At 46.6% G+C, this 23299-nt stretch overlaps 1 protein-coding gene across 4 annotated transcripts in view; it reads left to right on the forward strand.

Moving 5' to 3' along the window:
* CLSTN3 (calsyntenin 3) overlaps window positions 1–23299 on the forward strand; it is a 65672-nt gene that overhangs the window by 12780 nt on the left and 29593 nt on the right. For all 4 annotated transcript variants that reach the window (XM_075348279.1, XM_075348281.1, XM_075348282.1 and 1 more), the window contains exons 3-5: window positions 19571–19693; window positions 19859–20054; window positions 21505–21713. In XM_075348279.1, coding sequence (XP_075204394.1) covers window positions 19571–19693; window positions 19859–20054; window positions 21505–21713 — 528 coding nt within the window. The remainder of the gene's footprint in view (window positions 1–19570; window positions 19694–19858; window positions 20055–21504; window positions 21714–23299) is intronic.

A 23299-nucleotide genomic window follows, 5' to 3' on the forward strand; every position in this document is an offset into this window, starting at 1 on the left:
CCTCCCAGTAATATAGGCTGGATGTGAGGTCTGTGTGTCTCTCCCAGTAATATAGGCTGGATGTGAGGTCTGTGTGTCTCTCCCAGTAATATAGGCTGGATGTGAGGTCTGTGTGTCCCTCCCAGTAATATAGGCTGGATGTGAGCTCTGTGTGTCTCTCCCAGTAATATAGGCTGGATGTGAGGTATGTGTGTCTCTACCAGTAATATAGGCTGGATGTGAGCTCTGTGTCTCTCCCAGTAATATAGGCTGGATGTGAGGTCTGTGTGTCCCTCCCAGTAATATAGGCTGGATGTGAGCTCTGTGTGTCTCTCCCAGTAATATAGGCTAGATATGAGCTCTGTGTGTCTCCCAGTAATATAGGCTGGATGTGAGCTCTGTGTGTCTCTCCCAGTAATATAGGCTGGATGTGAGCTCTGTGTGTCTCTCCCAGTAATATAGGCTGGGTGTGAGCTCTGTGTGTCTCTCCCAGTAATATAGGCTGGATGTGAGCTCTGTGTGTCTCTCCCAGTAATATAGGCTGGATGTGAGCTCTGTGTGTCTCTCCCAGTAATATAGGCTGGATGTGAGCTCTGTGTGTCTCTCCCAGTAATATAGGCTGGATGTGAGGTCTGTGTGTCTCTCCCAGTAATATAGGCTGGATGTGAGGTCTATGTGTCTCTCCCAGTAATATAGGCTGGATGTGAGCTCTGTGTGTCCCTCCCAGTAATATAGGATGGATGTGAGGTCTGTGTGTCTCCCAGTAATATAGGCTGGATGTGAGCTCTGTGTGTCCCTCCCAGTAATATAGGCTGGATGTGAGCTCTGTGTGTCTCTCCCAGTAATATAGGCTGGATGTGAGCGCTGTGTGTCCCTCCCAGTAATATAGGCTGGATGTGAGCTCTGTGTGTCTCTCCCAGTAATATAGGCTGGATGTGAGCTCTGTGTGTCTCTCCCAGTAATATAGGCTGGATGTGAGCTCTGTGTGTCTCTCCCAGTGTTATAGGCTGGATGTGAGATCTGTGTGTCTCTCCCAGTAACATAGGCTGGATGTGAGCGCTGTGTGTCCCTCCCAGTAATATAGGCTGGATGTGAGCGCTGTGTGTCTCTCCCAGTAATATAGGCTGGATGTGAGCTCTGTGTGTCTCTCCAAGTAATATAGACTGGATGTGAGCTCTGTGTGTCCCTCCCAGTAATATAGGCTGGATGTGAGCTCTGTGTGTCTCTCCCAGTAATATAGGCTGGATGTGAGCTCTGTGTCCCTCCCAGTAATATAGGCTGGATGTGAGCTCTGTGTGTCTCTCCCAGTAATATAGGCTGGATGTGAGCTCTGTGTGTCTCCCAGTAATATAGGCTGGATGTGAGCTCTGTGTGTCTCTCTCAGTAATATAGTCTGGATGTGAGGTCTATGTGTTTCTCCCAGTAATATAGACTGGATGTGAGGTCTGTGTGTCTCTCCCAGTAATATAGGCTGGATGTGAGGTCTGTGTGTCTCTCTCAGTAATATAGTCTGGATGTGAGGTCTATGTGTTTCTCCCAGTAATATAGACTGGATGTGAGGTCTGTGTGTCTCTCCCAGTAATATAGGCTGGATGTGAGGTCTGTGTGTCTCTCCTACTAATATAGGCTGGATGTGAGCTCTGTGTGTCTCTCCCAGTAATATAGGCTGGATGTGAGGTCTGTGTGTCTCTCCTACTAATATAGGCTGGATGTGAGCTCTGTGTGTCTCTCCCAGTAATATAGGCTGGATGTGAGCTCTGTGTGTCTCTCCCAGTAATATAGGCTGGGTGTGAGCTCTGTGTGTCTCTCCCAGTAATATAGGCTGGATGTGAGCTCTGTGTGTCTCTCCCAGTAATATAGGCTGGATGTGAGCTCTGTGTGTCTCTCCCAGTAATATAGGCTGGATGTGAGCGCTGTGTGTCTCTCCCAGTAATATAGGCTGGATGTGAGGTCTGTGTGTCTCTCCCAGTAATATAGGCTGGATGTGAGGTCTATGTGTCTCTCCCAGTAATATAGGCTGGATGTGAGCTCTGTGTGTCCCTCCCAGTAATATAGGATGGATGTGAGGTCTGTGTGTCTCCCAGTAATATAGGCTGGATGTGAGCTCTGTGTGTCTCTCCCAGTAATATAGGCTGGATGTGAGCTCTGTGTGTCTCCCAGTAATATAGGCTGGATGTGAGCTCTGTGTGTCCCTCCCAGTAATATAGGCTGGATGTGAGCTCTGTGTGTCTCTCCCAGTAATATAGGCTGGATGTGAGCGCTGTGTGTCCCTCCCAGTAATATAGGCTGGATGTGAGCTCTGTGTGTCTCTCCCAGTAATATAGGCTGGATGTGAGCTCTGTGTGTCTCTCCCAGTAATATAGGCTGGATGTGAGCTCTGTGTGTCTCTCCCAGTGTTATAGGCTGGATGTGAGATCTGTGTGTCTCTCCCAGTAACATAGGCTGGATGTGAGCGCTGTGTGTCCCTCCCAGTAATATAGGCTGGATGTGAGCGCTGTGTGTCTCTCCCAGTAATATAGGCTGGATGTGAGCTCTGTGTGTCTCTCCAAGTAATATAGACTGGATGTGAGCTCTGTGTGTCCCTCCCAGTAATATAGGCTGGATGTGAGCTCTGTGTGTCTCTCCCAGTAATATAGGCTGGATGTGAGCTCTGTGTCCCTCCCAGTAATATAGGCTGGATGTGAGCTCTGTGTGTCTCTCCCAGTAATATAGGCTGGATGTGAGCTCTGTGTGTCTCCCAGTAATATAGGCTGGATGTGAGCTCTGTGTGTCTCTCTCAGTAATATAGTCTGGATGTGAGGTCTATGTGTTTCTCCCAGTAATATAGACTGGATGTGAGGTCTGTGTGTCTCTCCCAGTAATATAGGCTGGATGTGAGGTCTGTGTGTCTCTCTCAGTAATATAGTCTGGATGTGAGGTCTATGTGTTTCTCCCAGTAATATAGACTGGATGTGAGGTCTGTGTGTCTCTCCCAGTAATATAGGCTGGATGTGAGGTCTGTGTGTCTCTCCTACTAATATAGGCTGGATGTGAGCTCTGTGTGTCTCTCCCAGTAATATAGGCTGGATGTGAGGTCTGTGTGTCTCTCCTACTAATATAGGCTGGATGTGAGCTCTGTGTGTCTCTCCCAGTAATATAGGCTGGATGTGAGCTATGTGTGTCTCTCCCAGTAATATAGGCTGGATGTGAGCTCTGTGTGTCTCTCCCAGTAATATAGGCTGGATGTGAGCTATGTGTGCCCCTCCCAGTAATATAGGCTGGATGTGAGCTCTGTGTGTCTCTCCCAGTAATATAGGCTGGATGTGAGCTCTGTGTGTCTCTCCCAGTAATATAGGCTGGATGTGAGCTCTGTGTGTCCGTCTTAGTAATATAGGCTGGATGTGAGCTCTGTGTGTCTCCCAGTAATATAGTCTGGATGTGAGCTCTGTGTATCCCTCCCAGTAATATAGGCTGGATGTGAGCTCTGTGTGTCTCTCCAAGTAATATAGACTGGATGTGAGCTCTGTGTGTCCCTCCCAGTAGTATAGGCTGGATGTGAGCTCTGTGTGTCTCTCCCAGTAATATAGGCTGGATGTGAGCTCTGTGTCCCTCCCAGTAATATAGGCTGGATGTGAGCTCTGTGTGTCTCTCCCAGTAATATAGGCTGGATGTGAGCTCTGTGTGTCTCTCCCAGTAATATAGGCTGGATGTGAGCGCTGTGTGTCCCTCCCAGTAATATAGGCTGGATGTGAGCTCTGTGTGTCTCTCCCAGTAATATAGGCTGTATGTGAGGTCTGTGTGTCTCTCCCAGTAATATAGGCTGGATGTGAGGTCTGTGTGTCTCTCCCAGTAATATAGGCTGGATGTGAGCTCTGTGTGTCCCTCCCAGTAATATAGGCTGGATGTGAGGTCTGTGTGTTTCTCCCAGTAATATAGACTGGATGTGAGGTCTGTCTGTCTCTCCCAGTAATATAACCTGGATGTGAGGTCTGTGTGTCTCTCCTACTAATATAGGCTGGATGTGAGCTCTGTGTGTCTCTCCCAGTAATATAGGCTGGATGTGAGGTCTGTGTGTCTCTTCTACTAATATAGGCTGGATGTGAGCTCTGTGTGTCTCTCCCAGTAATATAGGCTGGATGTGAGCTATGTGTGTCTCTCCCTGTAATATAGGCTGGATGTGAGCTCTGTGTGTCTCTCCCAGTAATATATTAAGGAATAACGTTTGGAACTCCATTCTATGTCTGAACTGGGTGCTCTGTGTGTCTCTCCCAGTAATATAGGCTGGATGTGAGGTCTGTGTGTCTCTTCTACTAATATAGGCTGGATGTGAGCTCTGTGTGTCTCTCCCAGTAATATAGGCTGGATGTGAGCTCTGTGTGTCTCTCCCAGTAATATAGGCTGGATGTGAGCTATGTGTGTCTCTCCCAGTAATATAGGCTGGATGTGAGCTATGTGTGCCCCTCCCAGTAATATAGGCTGGATGTGAGCTCTGTGTGTCTCTCCCAGTAATATAGGCTGGATGTGAGCTCTGTGTGTCTCCCAGTAATATAGTCTGGATGTGAGGTCTGTGTATCCCTCCCAGTAATATAGGCTGGATGTGAGCTCTGTGTGTCTCTCCCAGTAATATAGGCTGGATGTGAGCTCTGTGTCTCTCCCAGTAATATAGGCTGGATGTGAGGTCTGTGTGTCTCCCAGTAATATAGGCTGGATGTGAGGTCTGTGTGTCCCTCCCAGTAATATAGGCTGGATGTGAGCGCTGTGTGTCCCTCCCAGTAATATAGACTGGATGTGAGCTCTGTGTGTCTCTCCCAGTAATATAGGCTGGATGTGAGCTCTGTGTGTCTCTCCCAGTATTATAGGCTGGATGTGAGATCTGTGTGTCTCTCCCAGTAATATAGGCTGGATGTGAGCGCTGTGTGTCCCTCCCAGTAATATAGGCTGGATGTGAGCGCTGTGTGTCTCTCCCAGTAATATAGGCTGGATGTGAGCTCTGTGTGTCTCTCCAAGTAATATAGACTGGATGTGAGCTCTGTGTGTCCCTCCCAGTAATATAGGCTGGATGTGAGCTCTGTGTGTCTCTCCCAGTAATATAGGCTGGATGTGAGCTCTGTGTCCCTCCCAGTAATATAGGCTGGATGTGAGCTCTGTGTGTCTCTCCCAGTAATATAGGCTGGATGTGAGCTCTGTGTGTCTCCCAGTAATATAGGCTGGATGTGAGCTCTGTGTGTCTCTCCCAGTAATATAGGCTGGATGTGAGCTCTGTGTGTCTCTCCCAGTAATATAGGCTAGATGTGAGCTCTGTGTGTCTCTCCCAGTAATATAGGCTGGATGTGAGCGCTGTGTGTCTCTCCCAGTAATATAGGCTGGATGTGAGCTCTGTGTGTCTCTCCAAGTAATATAGACTGGATGTGAGCTCTGTGTGTCCCTCCCAGTAATATAGGCTGGATGTGAGCTCTGTGTGTCTCTCCCAGTAATATAGGCTGGATGTGAGCTCTGTGTCCCTCCCAGTAATATAGGCTGGATGTGAGCTCTGTGTGTCTCTCCCAGTAATATAGGCTGGATGTGAGCTCTGTGTGTCTCCCAGTAATATAGGCTGGATGTGAGCTCTGTGTGTCTCTCTCAGTAATATAGTCTGGATGTGAGGTCTATGTGTTTCTCCCAGTAATATAGACTGGATGTGAGGTCTGTGTGTCTCTCCCAGTAATATAGGCTGGATGTGAGGTCTGTGTGTCTCTCTCAGTAATATAGTCTGGATGTGAGGTCTATGTGTTTCTCCCAGTAATATAGACTGGATGTGAGGTCTGTGTGTCTCTCCCAGTAATATAGGCTGGATGTGAGGTCTGTGTGTCTCTCCTACTAATATAGGCTGGATGTGAGCTCTGTGTGTCTCTCCCAGTAATATAGGCTGGATGTGAGGTCTGTGTGTCTCTCCTACTAATATAGGCTGGATGTGAGCTCTGTGTGTCTCTCCCAGTAATATAGGCTGGATGTGAGCTATGTGTGTCTCTCCCAGTAATATAGGCTGGATGTGAGCTCTGTGTGTCTCTCCCAGTAATATAGGCTGGATGTGAGCTATGTGTGCCCCTCCCAGTAATATAGGCTGGATGTGAGCTCTGTGTGTCTCTCCCAGTAATATAGGCTGGATGTGAGCTCTGTGTGTCTCTCCCAGTAATATAGGCTGGATGTGAGCTCTGTGTGTCCGTCTTAGTAATATAGGCTGGATGTGAGCTCTGTGTGTCTCCCAGTAATATAGTCTGGATGTGAGCTCTGTGTATCCCTCCCAGTAATATAGGCTGGATGTGAGCTCTGTGTGTCTCTCCAAGTAATATAGACTGGATGTGAGCTCTGTGTGTCCCTCCCAGTAGTATAGGCTGGATGTGAGCTCTGTGTGTCTCTCCCAGTAATATAGGCTGGATGTGAGCTCTGTGTCCCTCCCAGTAATATAGGCTGGATGTGAGCTCTGTGTGTCTCTCCCAGTAATATAGGCTGGATGTGAGCTCTGTGTGTCTCTCCCAGTAATATAGGCTGGATGTGAGCGCTGTGTGTCCCTCCCAGTAATATAGGCTGGATGTGAGCTCTGTGTGTCTCTCCCAGTAATATAGGCTGTATGTGAGGTCTGTGTGTCTCTCCCAGTAATATAGGTTGGATGTGAGGTCTGTGTGTCTCTCCCAGTAATATAGGCTGGATGTGAGCTCTGTGTGTCCCTCCCAGTAATATAGGCTAGATGTGAGGTCTGTGTGTTTCTCCCAGTAATATAGACTGGATGTGAGGTCTGTCTGTCTCTCCCAGTAATATAACCTGGATGTGAGGTCTGTGTGTCTCTCCTACTAATATAGGCTGGATGTGAGCTCTGTGTGTCTCTCCCAGTAATATAGGCTGGATGTGAGGTCTGTGTGTCTCTTCTACTAATATAGGCTGGATGTGAGCTCTGTGTGTCTCTCCCAGTAATATAGGCTGGATGTGAGCTATGTGTGTCTCTCCCTGTAATATAGGCTGGATGTGAGCTCTGTGTGTCTCTCCCAGTAATATAGGCTGGATGTGAGCTATGTGTGCCCCTCCCAGTAATATAGGCTGGATGTGAGCTCTGTGTGTCTCTCCCAGTAATATAGGCTGGATGTGAGCTCTGTGTGTCTCCCAGTAATATAGTCTGGATGTGAGGTCTGTGTATCCCTCCCAGTAATATAGGCTGGATGTGAGCTCTGTGTGTCTCTCCCAGTAATATAGGCTGGATGTGAGCTCTGTGTCTCTCCCAGTAATATAGGCTGGATGTGAGGTCTGTGTGTCTCCCAGTAATATAGGCTGGATGTGAGGTCTGTGTGTCCCTCCCAGTAATATAGGCTGGATGTGAGCGCTGTGTGTCCCTCCCAGTAATATAGACTGGATGTGAGCTCTGTGTGTCTCTCCCAGTAATATAGGCTGGATGTGAGCTCTGTGTGTCTCTCCCAGTATTATAGGCTGGATGTGAGATCTGTGTGTCTCTCCCAGTAATATAGGCTGGATGTGAGCGCTGTGTGTCCCTCCCAGTAATATAGGCTGGATGTGAGCGCTGTGTGTCTCTCCCAGTAATATAGGCTGGATGTGAGCTCTGTGTGTCTCTCCAAGTAATATAGACTGGATGTGAGCTCTGTGTGTCCCTCACAGTAATATAGGCTGGATGTGAGCTCTGTGTGTCTCTCCCAGTAATATAGGCTGGATGTGAGCTCTGTGTCCCTCCCAGTAATATAGGCTGGATGTGAGCTCTGTGTGTCTCTCCCAGTAATATAGGCTGGATGTGAGCTCTGTGTGTCTCCCGGTAATATAGGCTGGATGTGAGCTCTGTGTGTCTCTCCCAGTAATATAGGCTGGATGTGAGCTCTGTGTGTCTCTCCCAGTAATATAGGCTAGATGTGAGCTCTGTGTGTCTCTCCCAGTAATATAGGCTGGATGTGAGCTCTGTGTGTCTCTCCCAGTAATATAGGCTGGATGTGAGCTCTGTGTGTCTCTCAGTAATATAGGCTGGATGTGAGGTCTGTGTGTCTCTCTCAGTAATATAGGCTGGATGTGAGGTCTGTGTGTCTCTCCCAGTAATATAGGCTGGATGTGAGGTCTGTGTGTCTCCCAGTAATATAGGCTGGATGTGAGGTCTGTGTGTTTCTCCCAGTAATATAGGCTGGATGTGAGCTCTGTGTGTCTCTCCCAGTAATATAGGCTGGATGTGAGCTCTGTGTGTATTCAGGGTTCTTCATTAGCTCATCTATAAGCACAGATTCTCTTCTCTCCATAAGACTTTAGATACTTTTCCCCCTCTCCACAGTAGTCTGTGTACAACTCCCACCCCTACTCCTGTTAATAGAGAAGGGAGCAGAAAGAACCAGCATAGCAGTAGTAGGATCTAGTATGTATTTGTAATAGTTCTGTAAAGGCACCCAGCTAGATAAGGATTTACAGATATTCTGCAGCAGCAATATATCAGAAAATGTTTAATTAAGACTATTTATGCTGCCGTTTAACCTTGCATTTTGGAAATAAGTTACCAATAAAAGCAAATTCTGCTTTATTAACGTTATTGGGGCTGAGCTGCAATACCACACACAACCTGCGGACAGGGGTGGCGCTATTTTGTCAAAATGCTACCATATTTTTAATATTTCGTACAACCCCTTTATTGCGACCCTTTGATATTTTATAGATCTGCTTTTCCATTACAAATCTATTGTCCCTTTAATAGTCACAACCCAACTGCAAAGCCGCTCTAATCCCACAAGACATTGGGGAAAACACTTCCTCTGTGTCTGAAGGTCATGGCCGTCAGCAGCTAGAACTCTGCTAAGATGACACTAACTTGCTTTGCAAGAATGCAGATGCTGGCACTGGTCGTGTAAGAGGGGAGCAGATGGCTGCGAGTCTGCATCAAAGCCGCTTACTGAAGCCTTTGGATTTTGGGCGCCAGTCAAATGTTTTCCGAGCTTTATCCTGGCGTCTGGAGGTAATTTATGATAAAGAAGAGGAAAAAAAAGTGCAAAATGCTTTTTAATGTTTAAAGATTAGAACAGGTGTTTCTCATAGCAACTAACAAGGCTATATTATCGGTTGCCATGCGGAATGTGCGGAATGTGCGGAATGTTCCTGCAGGAATTGCTTTGCACAGATTACACATGCTAATTTTGTGTGGGAACATTGCATTTCTACCAAATTACACAAAATCTGGTGTATGCAAGTGAAATAGAGGAGGAAACGGGCAGAGGAACGTGCAAAAAACAAGCGCAAGGATGCAGGAAAATCCAGTCTGATGGGCCCCGGTGCAGAGTTTGAGCCTGGGCCCCCGCTCGTCAGATCTATGTGTCGCGGGCGGCGGGGCGCTGCGCTCACCACGCTCGGGTCCGGCTGCTCTGCTGCTGCTGCTGCTCGGTGGTGGCTCGAGCGGTGGGCCGGATCCCGGGGACTCGAGCAGCGTTCCTCGCCCGTGAGTGTAAAGGGGATTGGTTTTGGGGATTGATTGTCCGTGACGCCACCCACGGTTGTGGTGAGGTTGTGACACCACCGCTGCTCTGGACGGGGGATCCCGGGAGCGGTGACAGGGAGCAGCTTGGATGTTGTTTTCTCCCCTCCGTGGGTAGGGGGATTGGTTGTCCCGGGGCCCGGGTGAGGGTTAGGGATGGCAGGCGGGTTACGGGGCCTGGTGAGGTGCAGGGTCGCGGGGGCAGCGCTGTGCCGCACGGCACGGTGGTACTCACTCAGCCAGTAATTCACACGGAGTCTCTGGTCAAACAAACGGCTGGATGGACGGGTCCCACAGGCGGCTGCGGTGTTTTTCCCCTGACCCCTGGTTGGTAGTGTAAGTCCTTTCCTTCACCTTCGTGTACGCTCCTCCTGTGCTCCGGTTTCCAGCTGGCTCCCCGGTTCGGTACCGGACGGGCCACTACCCTGTCCCGGCTACCTACGGTTCCACCAGACTGTCTTCCCGGCTCCTGCAGACGGCCACTATCGTCTGCCTGACTGGCTACACGAGGGACCTAGGCTCCAACCTAGGCCCCAGTCTGCGTCTGCCTCTCTGCAGACCTCCTCTCTCTTCCTCTGCCTGGACTTGTCTGAACTTGTTTCCTGCCTCAGGCCAGCTAGACTCCTCGGTGGGCATGCCTATCTGCTTAACTCCGCCCACCTGGTGTGTCTGTCTGAACCCGAGGGAAGAAATCAGGTCTCATTGGGGATGACTGCTGTGAACTGCTGGGTGTGTGTGTGTGTATTGTTACCTGTGGCCCCTGGCTTGTCCAGGGCGCCACATTCCCCCTTAGTAAAATGCAGACCGTCCGCGGGCTGCCCGTCCATCACCGGTTTTATTTTTCACGAACTGAAAAAGAATAAAACATTTTATTTATTTTTTTTAAACATTTTCACACATGCATTTTTTTTTTTTTTTTTACAACCTCCCTTACGGGAGGCATATCACCTCAACCGTTGCAACAACAATACACTTTTAATAATAATAACGGAACGGGTCCTTCAGTCACCCACCCAAACAACCTGGCCCTGATGCTGCCTCTAGAAAGTGGGCAGCACCCCTTGACCCCAGTCCAGGAACGGGCCCAGATTCGTTAACGGGATGGGTACTTCGCTGCCGTTGCGGCAGGGCGGACTGCCGGAGCCGTCGTCATCTCCGTCGCGGCCTGGCGGACTGCCGGGGCCGTCGCCATCTGCGGTGCGGCCGGGATGGAAGCCGGGACTGGTGGCAGGGCGGTGACGAAGGTAAGGCCTGGGGACCCCAGGTCTGGGCCCTCCCTCACAGATGCTGCGAGCTCCGCTACCGGTGACAGGGGTAACAGGTCGGTCGGGGCGTTGGCCGCGGGCACTGAGGTTTCAGCGGTGCCGGACGGACGGGACATCTCGTGCAGCGGTGCTCCAGGAACCAAATACTTGCAGAGTCCTGGCGTCCCTGCTTCCACAGCCGCGGCTCACATGCGGCTAGACGCCATCCGTCCCGTTTAGTCTTTTTCCGGCTCCTCCTCTACAGGGGCGGGGTTTCGGTTTTCGCGCCTCCACTACTCGGGAAGACGCTCGAGCGGGGATTTTTCGCGCTCAAAATGGCGGCTTCTCCAAATTTTCGGCCGGACACCTCCGGCGATCACAAGGCGCACCTCTACCAGACGGCAGAGCAGTAAGATCCTGTTCGTGACGCCAAGTTGTCGCGGGCGGAGGAGGGGACGCTGCGCTCTCCCACTGCTCGGGTCCGGGTGCTGCTGCTACTGCTGGTCGGTGGTGGCTCGAGCGGTGGGCCGGATCCCGGGGACTCGAGCGGCGTTCCTCGCCCGTGAGTGAAAAGGGGATTGGTTTTGGGGATTGATTGTCCGCGACGCCACCCACGGTTGTGGTGAGGTTGTGACACCACCGCTGCTCTGGACGGGGATCCCGGGAGCGGTGACAGGGAGCAGCTTGGATGTTGGCTCTCCCCTTCGTGGGTAGGGGGATTGGTTGGCCCGGGTGAGGGTTAGGGATGGCAGGCGGGTTACGGGGCCTGGTGAGGTGCAGGGTCGCGGGGGCAGCGCTGTGCCGCACGGCACGGTGGTACTCACTCAGGCAGTAATTCACACGGAGTCTCTGGTCAAACAAACGGCTGGATGGACGGGTCCCACAGGCGGCTGCAGTGTTTTTCCCCTGACCCCTGGTTGGTAGTGTAAGTCCTTTCCTGCCCCTTCGTGTACGCTCCTCCTGCGCTCCGGTTTCCAGCTGGCTCCCTGGTTCGGTACCGGACGGGCCACTACCCTGTCCCGGCTACCTACGGTTCCACCAAGACTGTCTTCCCGGCTCCTGCAGACGGCCACTATCGTCTGCCTCACTGGCTACACGAGGGACCTAGGCTCCAACCTAGGCCCCAGTCTGCGTCTGCCTCTCTGCAGACCTCCTCTCTCTTCCTCTGCCTGGACTTGTCTGAACTTGTTTCCTGCCTCAGGCCAGCTAGACTCCTCGGTGGGCGTGTCTATCTGCTTAACTCCGCCCACCTGGTGTGTCTGTCTGAACCCGAGGGAAGAAATCAGGTCTCACTGGGGATGACTGCTGTGAACTGCTGGGGGTGTGTGTGTGTGTATTGTTACCTGTGGCCCCTGGCTTGTCCAGGGCGCCACATATGGGCCATTGTAGTGTACCACCCCCGTGTGAGCAGCCGGGCTGCTCGGATCCAGATCCGCAGTGGTTCGAGGACCCGGGGGCCGTGCGGCCACTCAAAAATTAAAGGGGCTGTTTACATTGAGGTTTGTGTATAGCATTCGTGATGCCACCCGTGGTGTGTGGTAAGTGGAGTACCACCGCTGCAGTTGGGAGTACCCAGGGGCGATGGAGTGGGCAGCCAGGTGTGGGACCCCTCCACGGGTAGGGGGGATGCCCCATGCCTCAATGATGGTGGTTTGGGAGTGCCGTGGGGTGAAAAGGGGTCACGTATGTACTCACTCAGTCCAATCAGATGGCACCAACAACTGGGTAAACCAAAGTTCTGGACACTGCTGCCGCTGAGGGGAGCTTAGTTCGGGTCCCGTCGCTGATGGTGCTGCCGGATGATCTGTGACCTGCCTCCTGGCACTACTTTACTACTTGGTTGGTCCTGTTTGTGTAGAACTAATCAGATCCCGCTCCCCACTATGGCTGAGTGAGGGAGCTTGCTCTCAGGGTTCACGCTTGGGATTTCCTGGACCGTTTTAGTGGAACGTCCTATCCCCCTCGTTGCGCTAGTACCCCGATTCTGGAGCATATGGAGAGCAGATCTTGAAGGCTCCGTCCTCGTCGGGTCAATTGTCCGGTTGCCTGAAGCTACTCCCTGACCTAGGGTCCAGGTACCCCGTCGTGTCCTGGTCCCAGCCGGGTGATGGTGCAAGGCCGGCTGTCCTCCTCGACAGTTCCGTGCCACTTGCCACGATATCCTGCGACCGGGGGTCCAGCTCCTTCTAGGCCCAGACCACCGTCTGCCACCTAGGTCTCAACTCCGGAGCCCTGCTCCTGACCTCCTCTCTCCTTCACTTCCAAACTCTTTCTCCCTACTCAAGGGAGAAAGAGCAAGAGACATAAAATCACTTTTTAGGATGTATTCTTTGGGTATATTGAGCTATCTTGTCACCATGGCCGCTTTCAATTCGGGCAGGTTTTATTTTTGCAAAATTACAAATAAAATTGTGTTTGCAAGTGATGCCGAGGCCACGCAAGTGTGCAAGGGACAAGTGCAAGGTATAATGAGTGTAATGAGATATTTGGATGAAGACATTTTTTGTAAATTTAAGGATATGAGTTGCTCAGAGAAGGTTGATTTGAAGTTTTTGGGCCCCATGACAACCATGACGTGTTTTTCCCAGTTCCAGTCTCCTCTTATGGGGCAGAGAAACCTTTCAGCCCCCACACCAAGGTCATGGATGCCATCCCCTGCCTTCAATATAGTGCCGCCAACCCCAGTGTTAGTCATATATTGCACACATAATTGAAAAATAATACCGCCATAACGTTAACATAAAACTGCAATACAGTGATAAAAAATGCCATATGAAATGTGCAGTTTGCACATTATACAGTCATATATTGCACACATAATTGAAAAATAATACCGCTACATGGTGCAGGTATAGAAACCATACAGTGATCAGGTGTTTATATGATGATTGTGGCACAAGCCCCAGCAATTTGCCCCTTTTCCCCGCTCTGTAATGCCGCGCTGTCAGCTGCACTTAGCCGTCTATAGATCCTAGGAAAAAGTGAGCAAAAATTAGACGTGGAAAAATGACGCCGGTGAAAACACTGCGGTAACCGCCATCTGTACTATCCCATAAATGCGCTATCTGGGATGGATGCCAACGCGAAGGGTCGGCCATGCTTCTGCCAGACACGGGATTGATCTTGGCCTCCAGCCAACAGCGATGGGAGATAGTGGATCTCTCCAGCTACGGTATATATTTAATGGTGGAAAGTGGCTGCTGGACGGACGAGATTGCTGCCCCTCGGGCCAGTGTACAGGGTATACGGCCTCCGATGATGCACATGTGTGCATTTTCAGTTGCTCTGCTTGCTGTCAGCAAATTGAGATGTTCTTATTTTCATCCAAAGGGCTGAGATATAGCTGTATAATGGCTCCGTAAAAGCTGTATAGAGCCATATTACACATAGCCCCAGCACAAGACATGTAGAGTAAGCACCGATACACTGTAACGATCTGCGCCGCTGTGTAATCTAACTGTAATCATGCTGTTCTTATTCACACATAGCAGCTTTTTCTACTTTGTTTTCCACACATTATTTTTAAGGCTACGTTCCCACAATGAGATTTTGGGGATTTTCGATGCTGCAGAATTTTTGCATCTATTAAATTAAGCTACCTGGGTTTTTCATTTTGTTTTTTTTTTATCCTGTTTTTATTTCGTTTTTATTGCATTCTTTATCATGTTTTTATTGCGTTTTTTTATCATGTTGTTATTGCTTTTTTTATTGCTTTTTTTATAGTGTTTTTATTATGTTTTGTTATCATGTCTTTATTGCTTTTTATCTTGTTTTATTGCATTTTTTTATCGTATTTTTAGGCTAGGTTCACACACTGCGTTTTTTTGCGGCAAAAAACGCACAAAAACGCACCCGTGTCAAAAAAACGCGGCAAAAAACGCACTCATTTTTGCCGCGATTTGGTGCGTTTTTTGCTGCATTTTGCTGCGTTTTTGCTCACCGCGTCTTTATGCATTTTATATCAGTGAACAAAAAAAAAAGGTCTGATGTCATTTCCTTCTTCAATATGTTCTTCATTCTCCACTAGTGTATGCAGGAGAGCAGACAGCTGCAGAACTACAAGGCTCAGCATACTCCATCCAATAGTGTATGCAGGAGAGCAGACAGCAGCTGCAGAACTACAAGGCTCAGCATCCTCCATCCAGGACTGTATGCTGGAGGGAAAGTCAGGGGGAGCAGACCTACAAGGCTCAGCATCCTCCATCCAATAGTGTATGCAGGAGAGCAGACAGCAGCTGTCGAACTACAAGGCTCAGCATCCTCCTTCCAGGACTGTATGCAGGATTTCTTTGCCCCCTCAAACAAAAAAAATGACATGGGCTTTGCCATATTTTTGTATGCTAGCCAGGTACAGCAGGCAGCTACGGGCTGCTCCCAACCCCCAGCTGCCTATTTGTACCCGCCTGGAAGCAAAAGTATAGAGAGGCCCTTTTTTTTAATTATTTCATGAATTTCATGAAATATTAAAAAAAAAAAATGACGTTAGCTTCGCCTAATTTTTGTGTCCAGCCGGGTACAACTAGGCAGCTGGGGATTGGAATCCACAGTGCAGGGTGCCCATGCTTTCTGGGCACCCCCGCTGCGAATTGCAGTCCGCAGCCACCCCAGACAATGGCGCTTTCATAGCAGCGCCATCTTCTGGCGCTGTATCCAACTCTTCCAGCTGCCCTGATGCCGGGTGGCTCACTGGGTAATAATGGGGTTAGGGCTAGCTGTATATTATCAACTGGCCCTAAGCCCGAAATTCATGGTGTCACGCCAATATTAGACATGGCCACCATGAATTTCTAGTAAAGATAAAAAAAACCACAACACACAGAAAAATATTTTTATTAGAAATAAAACACAACACAATTAGTGACTCCATCTTATTGAAATAAAGCACCCCCCTCCGCAGTAATCCTGGGTCAAGGGTCCCGCGCCGTCCAATCCGGATCCAATATCATCAGATCGGTTTGCTGGAAGGCAAAGCGATCAGATGATGTGTCAGGTTCAAGGACGTGAATCACATCACACATCAGCTGAATGTATAAAAGCCGATTATTATACAATCAGATGATGCATCGGTGTAAAAAAAAAAAAATAAAAAAAAATACTCACTTATGTGCTGATTACCGGCAGCTCCTGGAGGAGTCTGATCCCGTCCCATTGCTGCAGGAGCTGCCGGTAATCAGGGATGAAGTCTCCTGACGCATCCGCTGATAGGTTAAACCGGCCGGCCGCTGGCGTCAGCCCGAGACTTACGATCAGCTGATGCGTCAGGTGATTGCATCAGGTGATCCATCGCCAGGTCCTGCATCCTGCAGGCATACGTACCCGGGGAGACTGCACACACCCGAAGCGGCGGTACCGGGAGGAGGAGCTGGGAGCGGGCATGGCACCGGGAGTCTACAGACAGGTGAGTATGACTTTTTTTTTTTTACTGTTCACTTTTGATTTCGCAGCTGCCTCCACCTCCCGCCCAGACATGACGCCGCACGGCAGCATACATGCACAGGACTGGAGGTGGAAGCGGCGGTGACGGTACCGGGAGGATTCACGCTTCTGTATTTACTGACAGAAGGAATCCTCTTCCTGTACATGTCACTTTACTACCCACCTCCTGCGTTTATAGCTGCGTTTTTAGTCTTAGAAACGCACCAAAACGCACAAAACGCAGCTATTTGCGTTTCTCATTGCGTCTTTCAACATTCCATTGCACTCAATGGATGAAAAACGCAGTGAAAAACGCGGGAATAATTGACATGCTGCGTTTTTGTGGCACCACAAAAACGCAGCTGAAAAAAAACGCTGTGTGCAGGCAGCAAAAATGAAAACTCATAGACTTTGCTGGGGAAGCAAAGTCATGCAGTTTTCTGAGCAAAAACGCACTCGAAAACTGTGCAAAAACGCAGCGAAAAACGCACTGTGTGAACTTACCCTTATTGTGTTTTTGTCATGTTTTTATTGCGTTTTTTATCATGTTTGTATTGTTTTTTATAATGTTTTTATTGTTGTTTTTTTATTGCATTTTTATCACATTTTTATTGCATTTTTATCACGTTTTTATTGCATTTTTATCGTGTTTTTATTTAGTTTTTTATCGTGATTTTATTATGTTTTTTTATCCTGTTTTTATTGCATTCTTTGTCATGTTTTTATTGTGTTTTTTTATCATATTGTTATTGCGTTTTTTATTGCATTTTTTATCGTGTTTTTATTATGTTTTGTAAGGGTATGTGCGCACGTTGCTTTTTACCTGCTTTTTACCTGCTTTTTTGCTGCTTTTTCTTCTGCGCTGTTTAATGCCAAAATGGATGTGTTCTTCTATTCAAGCAAAGTCTATGGGAATTTGGGTTTCTTGTTCACACTATGTTGTTCAAAATGCTGCCTTTTTGTGGCAGAACTTTGGTCAAAAACTCAGCTTTGCAGTGCAAAACCCAAATGGCAAAAACAATTGACATGTTGCTTCTTTGAAAAGCTTAGTTTTTGACCAAAGTTCTGCCACAAAAAGGCAGCATTTTGAACAACATAGTGTGAACAAGAAACCCAAATTCCCATAGACTTTGCTTGAATAGAAGAACACATCCATTTTGGCATTAAACAGCGCAGAAGAAAAAGCAGCAAAAAAGCAGGTAAAAAGCAGGTAAAAAGCAACGTGCGCACATACCCTTATCAAGTCTTTATTGCTTTTTATCTTGTTTTATTGCATTTTTTATCGTATTTTTATTGTGTTTTTATCATGTTTTTATTCCCTTTTTTATCGTGTTTGTATTGTTTTTTATAATGTTTTTTATTGTTGGTTTTTTATTGCATTTTTATCACATTTTCATTGCATTTTTATCATGTTTTTATTTAGTTTTTTATCCTGATTTTATTATGTTTGTTTATTCTGTTTTTATTGTTTTTTTATCGTGTTTTTATTGCGTTTTTTATTGTTTTATTGCGTTTTTTATTGTTTTATTGCGTTTCTTATTGTTTTATTGCGTTTCTTTATTGTGTTTTTATTGCGTTTTTTTTGTGTTTTATAGTGTTTTTATTGTTTTTCCATTTTATTTTTATTTTTTTTACATCACGTTTTATTGTGCTTTTTTATTTTTTTATCATGTTTTTGATGCTGTGGGTTTTTTTTTATACTTCCTGGTATTTGACTCTGACAAATATTTATTGACATTCTCAGGTGCAAATTACAAGCATTTTTTATGCTTTTCAGTAGCATTTTTTTGTGCATTTGTCATGTGGTTTGTTTTTTTGCAACTTAGTCTCCTTGATGCAAAAAAAAAAAAAAACAAAGTAAAAAGAAAATTACTTGACACATTGCATATAAAAAAAAACAAGTGGCATCGTGAGTCAAAAAAAACTAAGAATTCAATGTAACGGTCTGAAATGAGTTTAGAGTTTCGATGTGATATTAATAAAGGGCTCTGAGCAAATGCAGCGGGTGTAATAAGTATTGAACACGTCACCGATTTGATACGTTTATTTATTTCTAAAGGTGCTATTGATATAAATTTCTCACCAGATGTCAGTAACAACTCATCCAAGAAACGCAAGCAAAGAAATCAAACCATAGATGTCCATAGATTAAGTTAAGTGTAATAATGAGAAATGACTCAGGGAAAAAGTATTGAACACATTACTGAAATATATTTAATATTCCATACAAAAGCCTGTGTTGGTGATGAAGCCTCCAGGCGCCTCCTGTATGGAGACACTCGTCGCCTGCATTGCTCAGGTGGATTTTGGTCCCTTCTTCCGCACACACTCCTCACATGCTGCAGGTCCCTGCTGCTTCTATGATCTCTGAGCTTTAGTTCCTTCCAGACATTTTCTATTGGCTTCAGGTCTGGTGATCGGCTCGGTCATTCTAGCAGATTTATTTTATTTTCCTGAAACCAGTTGAGAGTCTCCTTGGCCGTGTGTTTTGGGTCATTGTCTTTCTGAAATGTCCACCCTCATCATCTTGGTAGATGGCAGCAGATTTTTCTCAGGAATGTCTCGGTACATTTATCTATTCATCCCTCCTTCAATTATATGAAGTTTGACAGCGTCGTCTGCTGAAAACCAGCCCCACATCATGATGTTCCCACCTCCACACGTCACTGTTGGTGCTTTTGCAGTGATTTGCCTTTTGGCCTCCAAACATGGTGTGTATTATGGCCTCCAAAAAGTTCAATTTTGCTCTCATATGACCAGACTATATTCTCCAGTATTTCACAGACTTGTATAAATGTTGTTGAGCGAACTTTAAACGCTCTTGAACCTGCTCTTTGTTCAGTAATGGAGTCTTGCATGTTGAGCGTGCTTACAGGAGCATGCATACAGGCCATGGAGGGGGAGTGCATCACTTATTGTTTTCATTGAAACAATTGTACCTGCTATTTCCAGGTCTTTCTGTAGTTCTCCACAGCTAGTCCTTGGCTCTTGGACAACTCTTCTGATAATTCTATTCACTCCTCTTTCTGAAATGTTGCAGGGAGCACCTGATTGTGACCGATTTATGGTGAAATGATGTTCTTTCCACTTCCAGATTATGGCCCCAACAGTGTTCACTGGAATCTTCAGTAGTTTATAAATTTCTCTGTAATCAATGCCATCAATATATTTTGCAAAAACAAGGTTGTGAAATTCTTGAGACAGCTCACTAGTTTTACCCATCATGAGATGTTTCTTGTGTGGTACCTTGTTAATAAGACACCTTTTCATAGGACATCAGTTGAACCAGCTGATATTATTTTTTCACTAAGTGGCAGGATTGCTTTCTAATTATTGATAGATTTCAGCTGGTATTATCACTGAATCCACTTGCCCAGGATCCTACACAGCCTCTGTGTTGCCGATGTTTGGACAATCCTGAATCTTAAGGATTAGCTTCATCTTGTACTAATTACAGATTATCAATTGCTTCTAGGTAACAAACACAAACCATGGATGGAAGCGCAGTACCAGGGGATCATCATGGAGAATGATAACACAGTCTTACTCAACCCACCTCTCTTCGCCCTGGATAAAGATGCTCCGCTGAGATACGCAGGTACTGGTCCAATTAATGGCTGGATGTATCGCCTATTACAGTGGTCTCCAACAGGGGTCCCTGTAGCTCTTCTAAACTATAACTCCCATCATGGTGGCTATCAGCTAGGAGGGCCAAAAGTTGGACATAACTGATCCATGAAGTTAATTGTCTTCCTTTTCGCAGGTGAAATCTGTGGGTTCCGGATTCATGGAGCTGGAACGCCCTTTGAAGCTGTTGTTCTAGATCGGACGACAGGTGAAGGTCTGATCCGAGCCAAGGGTCCGGTGGACTGCGAGGCCCAGAGGGAGCACACCTTCACCATCCAGGCACACGACTGCGGAGAGGGACCAGACGGGAGCAACAGCAAGAAATCTCACAAGTGAGCGAATGTTCTTGCGAACCAAGAGTGGACCGATGTATAGGTCTTCTGGAGGCCTCCTAAAAAGGTCCTCGTAATGTCCATTAATAGACATATTGGTTTCACTCTTGGGCTTTTTTGAGTTTTTGGAGCAGAAACTGAGCGGAAACTGTCCAAATCCTACACAAACATTGTCTTTTTGCTGAGATTTTGAGAAATACCTGAGGAGAACCTTCAAGTTTTTGAGGAGTTTTACATTTTTGAGGAGTATTCGAATAGTTTCCATTCAGTTCCCTCTCAATCCTCCTAAAGAAATCCTTGGTGTGCACATGGCCATTTTCTGCTCCGAAAACGCAAAAAAAAAGACTCTGGATATTTATAGCTGTAGGGCTAGGACACACGGCGAGTAAAATGGTCCGAGTGGAATGCGATTAAAAAATGGCATTCCACCTGGACCCATGTTACTCTATGGGGCCCTAATCGGGCCAAGAAAACAGTCGAAGCATGCTGTGGCTGGAATCCGATCCGTATTCACTTGAACTCATACAAGTCTATGGGTGCGAGTGAAAAATCACACTGCACTCGGATGACACCGGAGTGCAGTGCGATAATCGCATCAGCTGGCAATGAAGGAGATAGGAAGATAAATCCCTCCCTCTCCTCCGCAAAAGTGATCTGATCACAGCATTGGATCACAGTGGCATGACACTCGGCTTACACTCGCAGAAGAGCGGTAGTCGGGGGTCATTAACATATCGCCTCCGATGCCATATGCTCGTCTGGCCCCAGCCGTAAAGAAAAAGGGTATGTGCACATGGAGATTAGTAGCGCAGGTTCTTTCCAAAATCGTCCACAAAAACTCTTGTAAAACTGTTCTTTTTCAGGAGTTTTTGACCTAATGAGGTTTTTCGGAAACAAGAACCCCAAAATTACATTTTTTTGGTCTCCTCAATATCACAAAAAAGGCTGTAACAAGGGATCAAAATATCATATTTATCCAAAAATGGTATTAATAAAAATGTATTCTCTCCCTGCAAAAAATAAGCCATGACTCAGCAATATCGACCGAAAAATTAAAATGTTACGGGTCTTGGAAAATGGCAATACAACCCCCAAATTTCGTTTTGCAAACTTTTCATTGGTAAAATAATAAAAAAAACCTGTACATGTTTGGTGTCGCTGGAATCGTATTGATGAGGAGAAGCTTATTGTGAGGTCATTTTTATCCCAAAATATACACCGTAAGCAAATTCCCCAAAAAACATGTCAGAATGAGTTTTTTTCACAATTTCTCCCCCTTTGGAATTGTTTTCCCGGTTTCCAGTACACTATGTGGTAAAATGAATAGTGTCATTCAAAAGTACAACTCGTCCCACAAACAAACAAGCCCTCATATGTCTGTGTAGAGAAAAGAAACAAAAAAGTCACTAGCATCTCTGACTGTTTCCTCCTTCTTCATTGTCCACCATAGAGCCACCGTTCATGTCCGAGTCAATGACGTCAATGAGTTTGCCCCTGTTTTTGGAGAACGGGTCTTCAGAGCTTCAGTCACCGAGGGTCGTATGTATGAACGGGTCCTCCGAGTGCAGGCGTGGGACCAGGACTGCTCTCCTCAGTACAGCCAGGTCTGCTTCTACCAGATCCTCACCCCCAACGTGCCCTTCACAATCGACAACGACGGTAAGTCAGACCCAACAGTCTACTCATCGGTATAATGGATTGTTCCCTGTTATCAGCCAGTTCAGGCATCTGAATTACATAGACAGATTTACCTTGCAGGAGTCTGAGAAAGCCGACTGACATCCCCTTTAATTGCCACCATATTAATTAATTGTCATCATGAAACTGAATTTTTGACTTTTATCTTTGTACTAGATGTATTACCCGACGTTTCCCGCGATAGTAACTAACTTCGTTAGCAAAAAATTATTTTGCACATAAAAGTCTGTGTGTGTCTTCCTGTGTGTGTCTCTTCCCGTGTGTGCATCTTTCGGTGTGTGTATCTTTCTGTGTATGTGTGTGTGTGTGTCTTTCTTTTTGTGTCTCTTTGTGTGTGTGTCTCTTTCTGTGTGTCTCTTTCTGTGCGTGTGTGTTTGTTTCTGTGTGTCTTTCAGTGTGTGTGTATCTTTCTGTCTATGTGTCTCTTTCTGTCTATGTGTCTTTTGCTGTTTGTGTCTTTCTGTGTCTCTTTATGTGTGTGTCTTTCAGTCTTTGTATATTTTTCTGTGTATGTGTCTCTTTCAGTCTATGTGTCTCTTTTGGTCTATGTGTCTTTTTGTGTGTGTGTCTTTTTCTGTGTGTCTTTCAGTGTTTGTATATTTTTCTGTGTATGTGTCTTTTTCGGTCTATGTGTCTTTTTCGGTCTATGTGTCTTTTTCGGTCTATGTGTCTCTTTCGGTCTATGTGTCTCTTTTGGTCTATGTGTCTCTTTCGGTCTATGTGTCTCTTTTGGTCTAGGTGTCTTTTCTGTGTGTGTCTTTTTCTGTGTCTCTTTCTGTGTGTGTGTCTTTTTCTGTGTGTGTCTTTCAGTGTTTGTATATCTTTCTGTCTATGTATCTCTTTCTGTCTACTGTATGTGTCTCTTTCTGTGTGTGTCATTTTCTGTGTGTGTGTGTCTCTCTGTGTGTCTCTTTCTCTGTCCATAACAGAAGTCTTTAATAACAGATCCGTTCCCAGCTCCATTTACTTTAATGTTAGCAGGTTTTTTGGCTGTAAAGCGCAGGGTTAAATTTCCCCTCAAAACATAGTCTATGACGTTCCCTGAGTCAAATGAAGTGGCTGTGAAAAATGTTGTGATTGTAAATGTGACGGTGTGGATTCCTTTAGCGGACACACACACACACACACACACACACACACACACACACACACACATACACATACACACACATACATACATATACACACACACACACACACACATACACACACATACATACATACATACACACATACATACACACACACACACACACACATACCTACACACACACATACATACATACATACATACAGACACGCACATACATACAGGCACACACACACACACACACACATACAGTGCCTACAAGTAGTATTCAACCCCCTGCAGATTTAGCAGGTTTACACATTCGGAATAACTTGGCATTGTGACATTTGGACTGTAGATCAGCCTGGAAGTGTGAAATGCAGCAAAAAAGAATGTTATTTCTTTTTATTTTTTCTTTTTTAAATTGTGAAAAGTTTATTCAGAGGGTCATTTATTATTCAACCCCTCAAACCACCAG

This window comes from Anomaloglossus baeobatrachus, chromosome 5 (genome assembly GCF_048569485.1).
Source record: "Anomaloglossus baeobatrachus isolate aAnoBae1 chromosome 5, aAnoBae1.hap1, whole genome shotgun sequence".
NCBI classification, from domain to species: Eukaryota; Metazoa; Chordata; class Amphibia; order Anura; family Aromobatidae; genus Anomaloglossus; species Anomaloglossus baeobatrachus.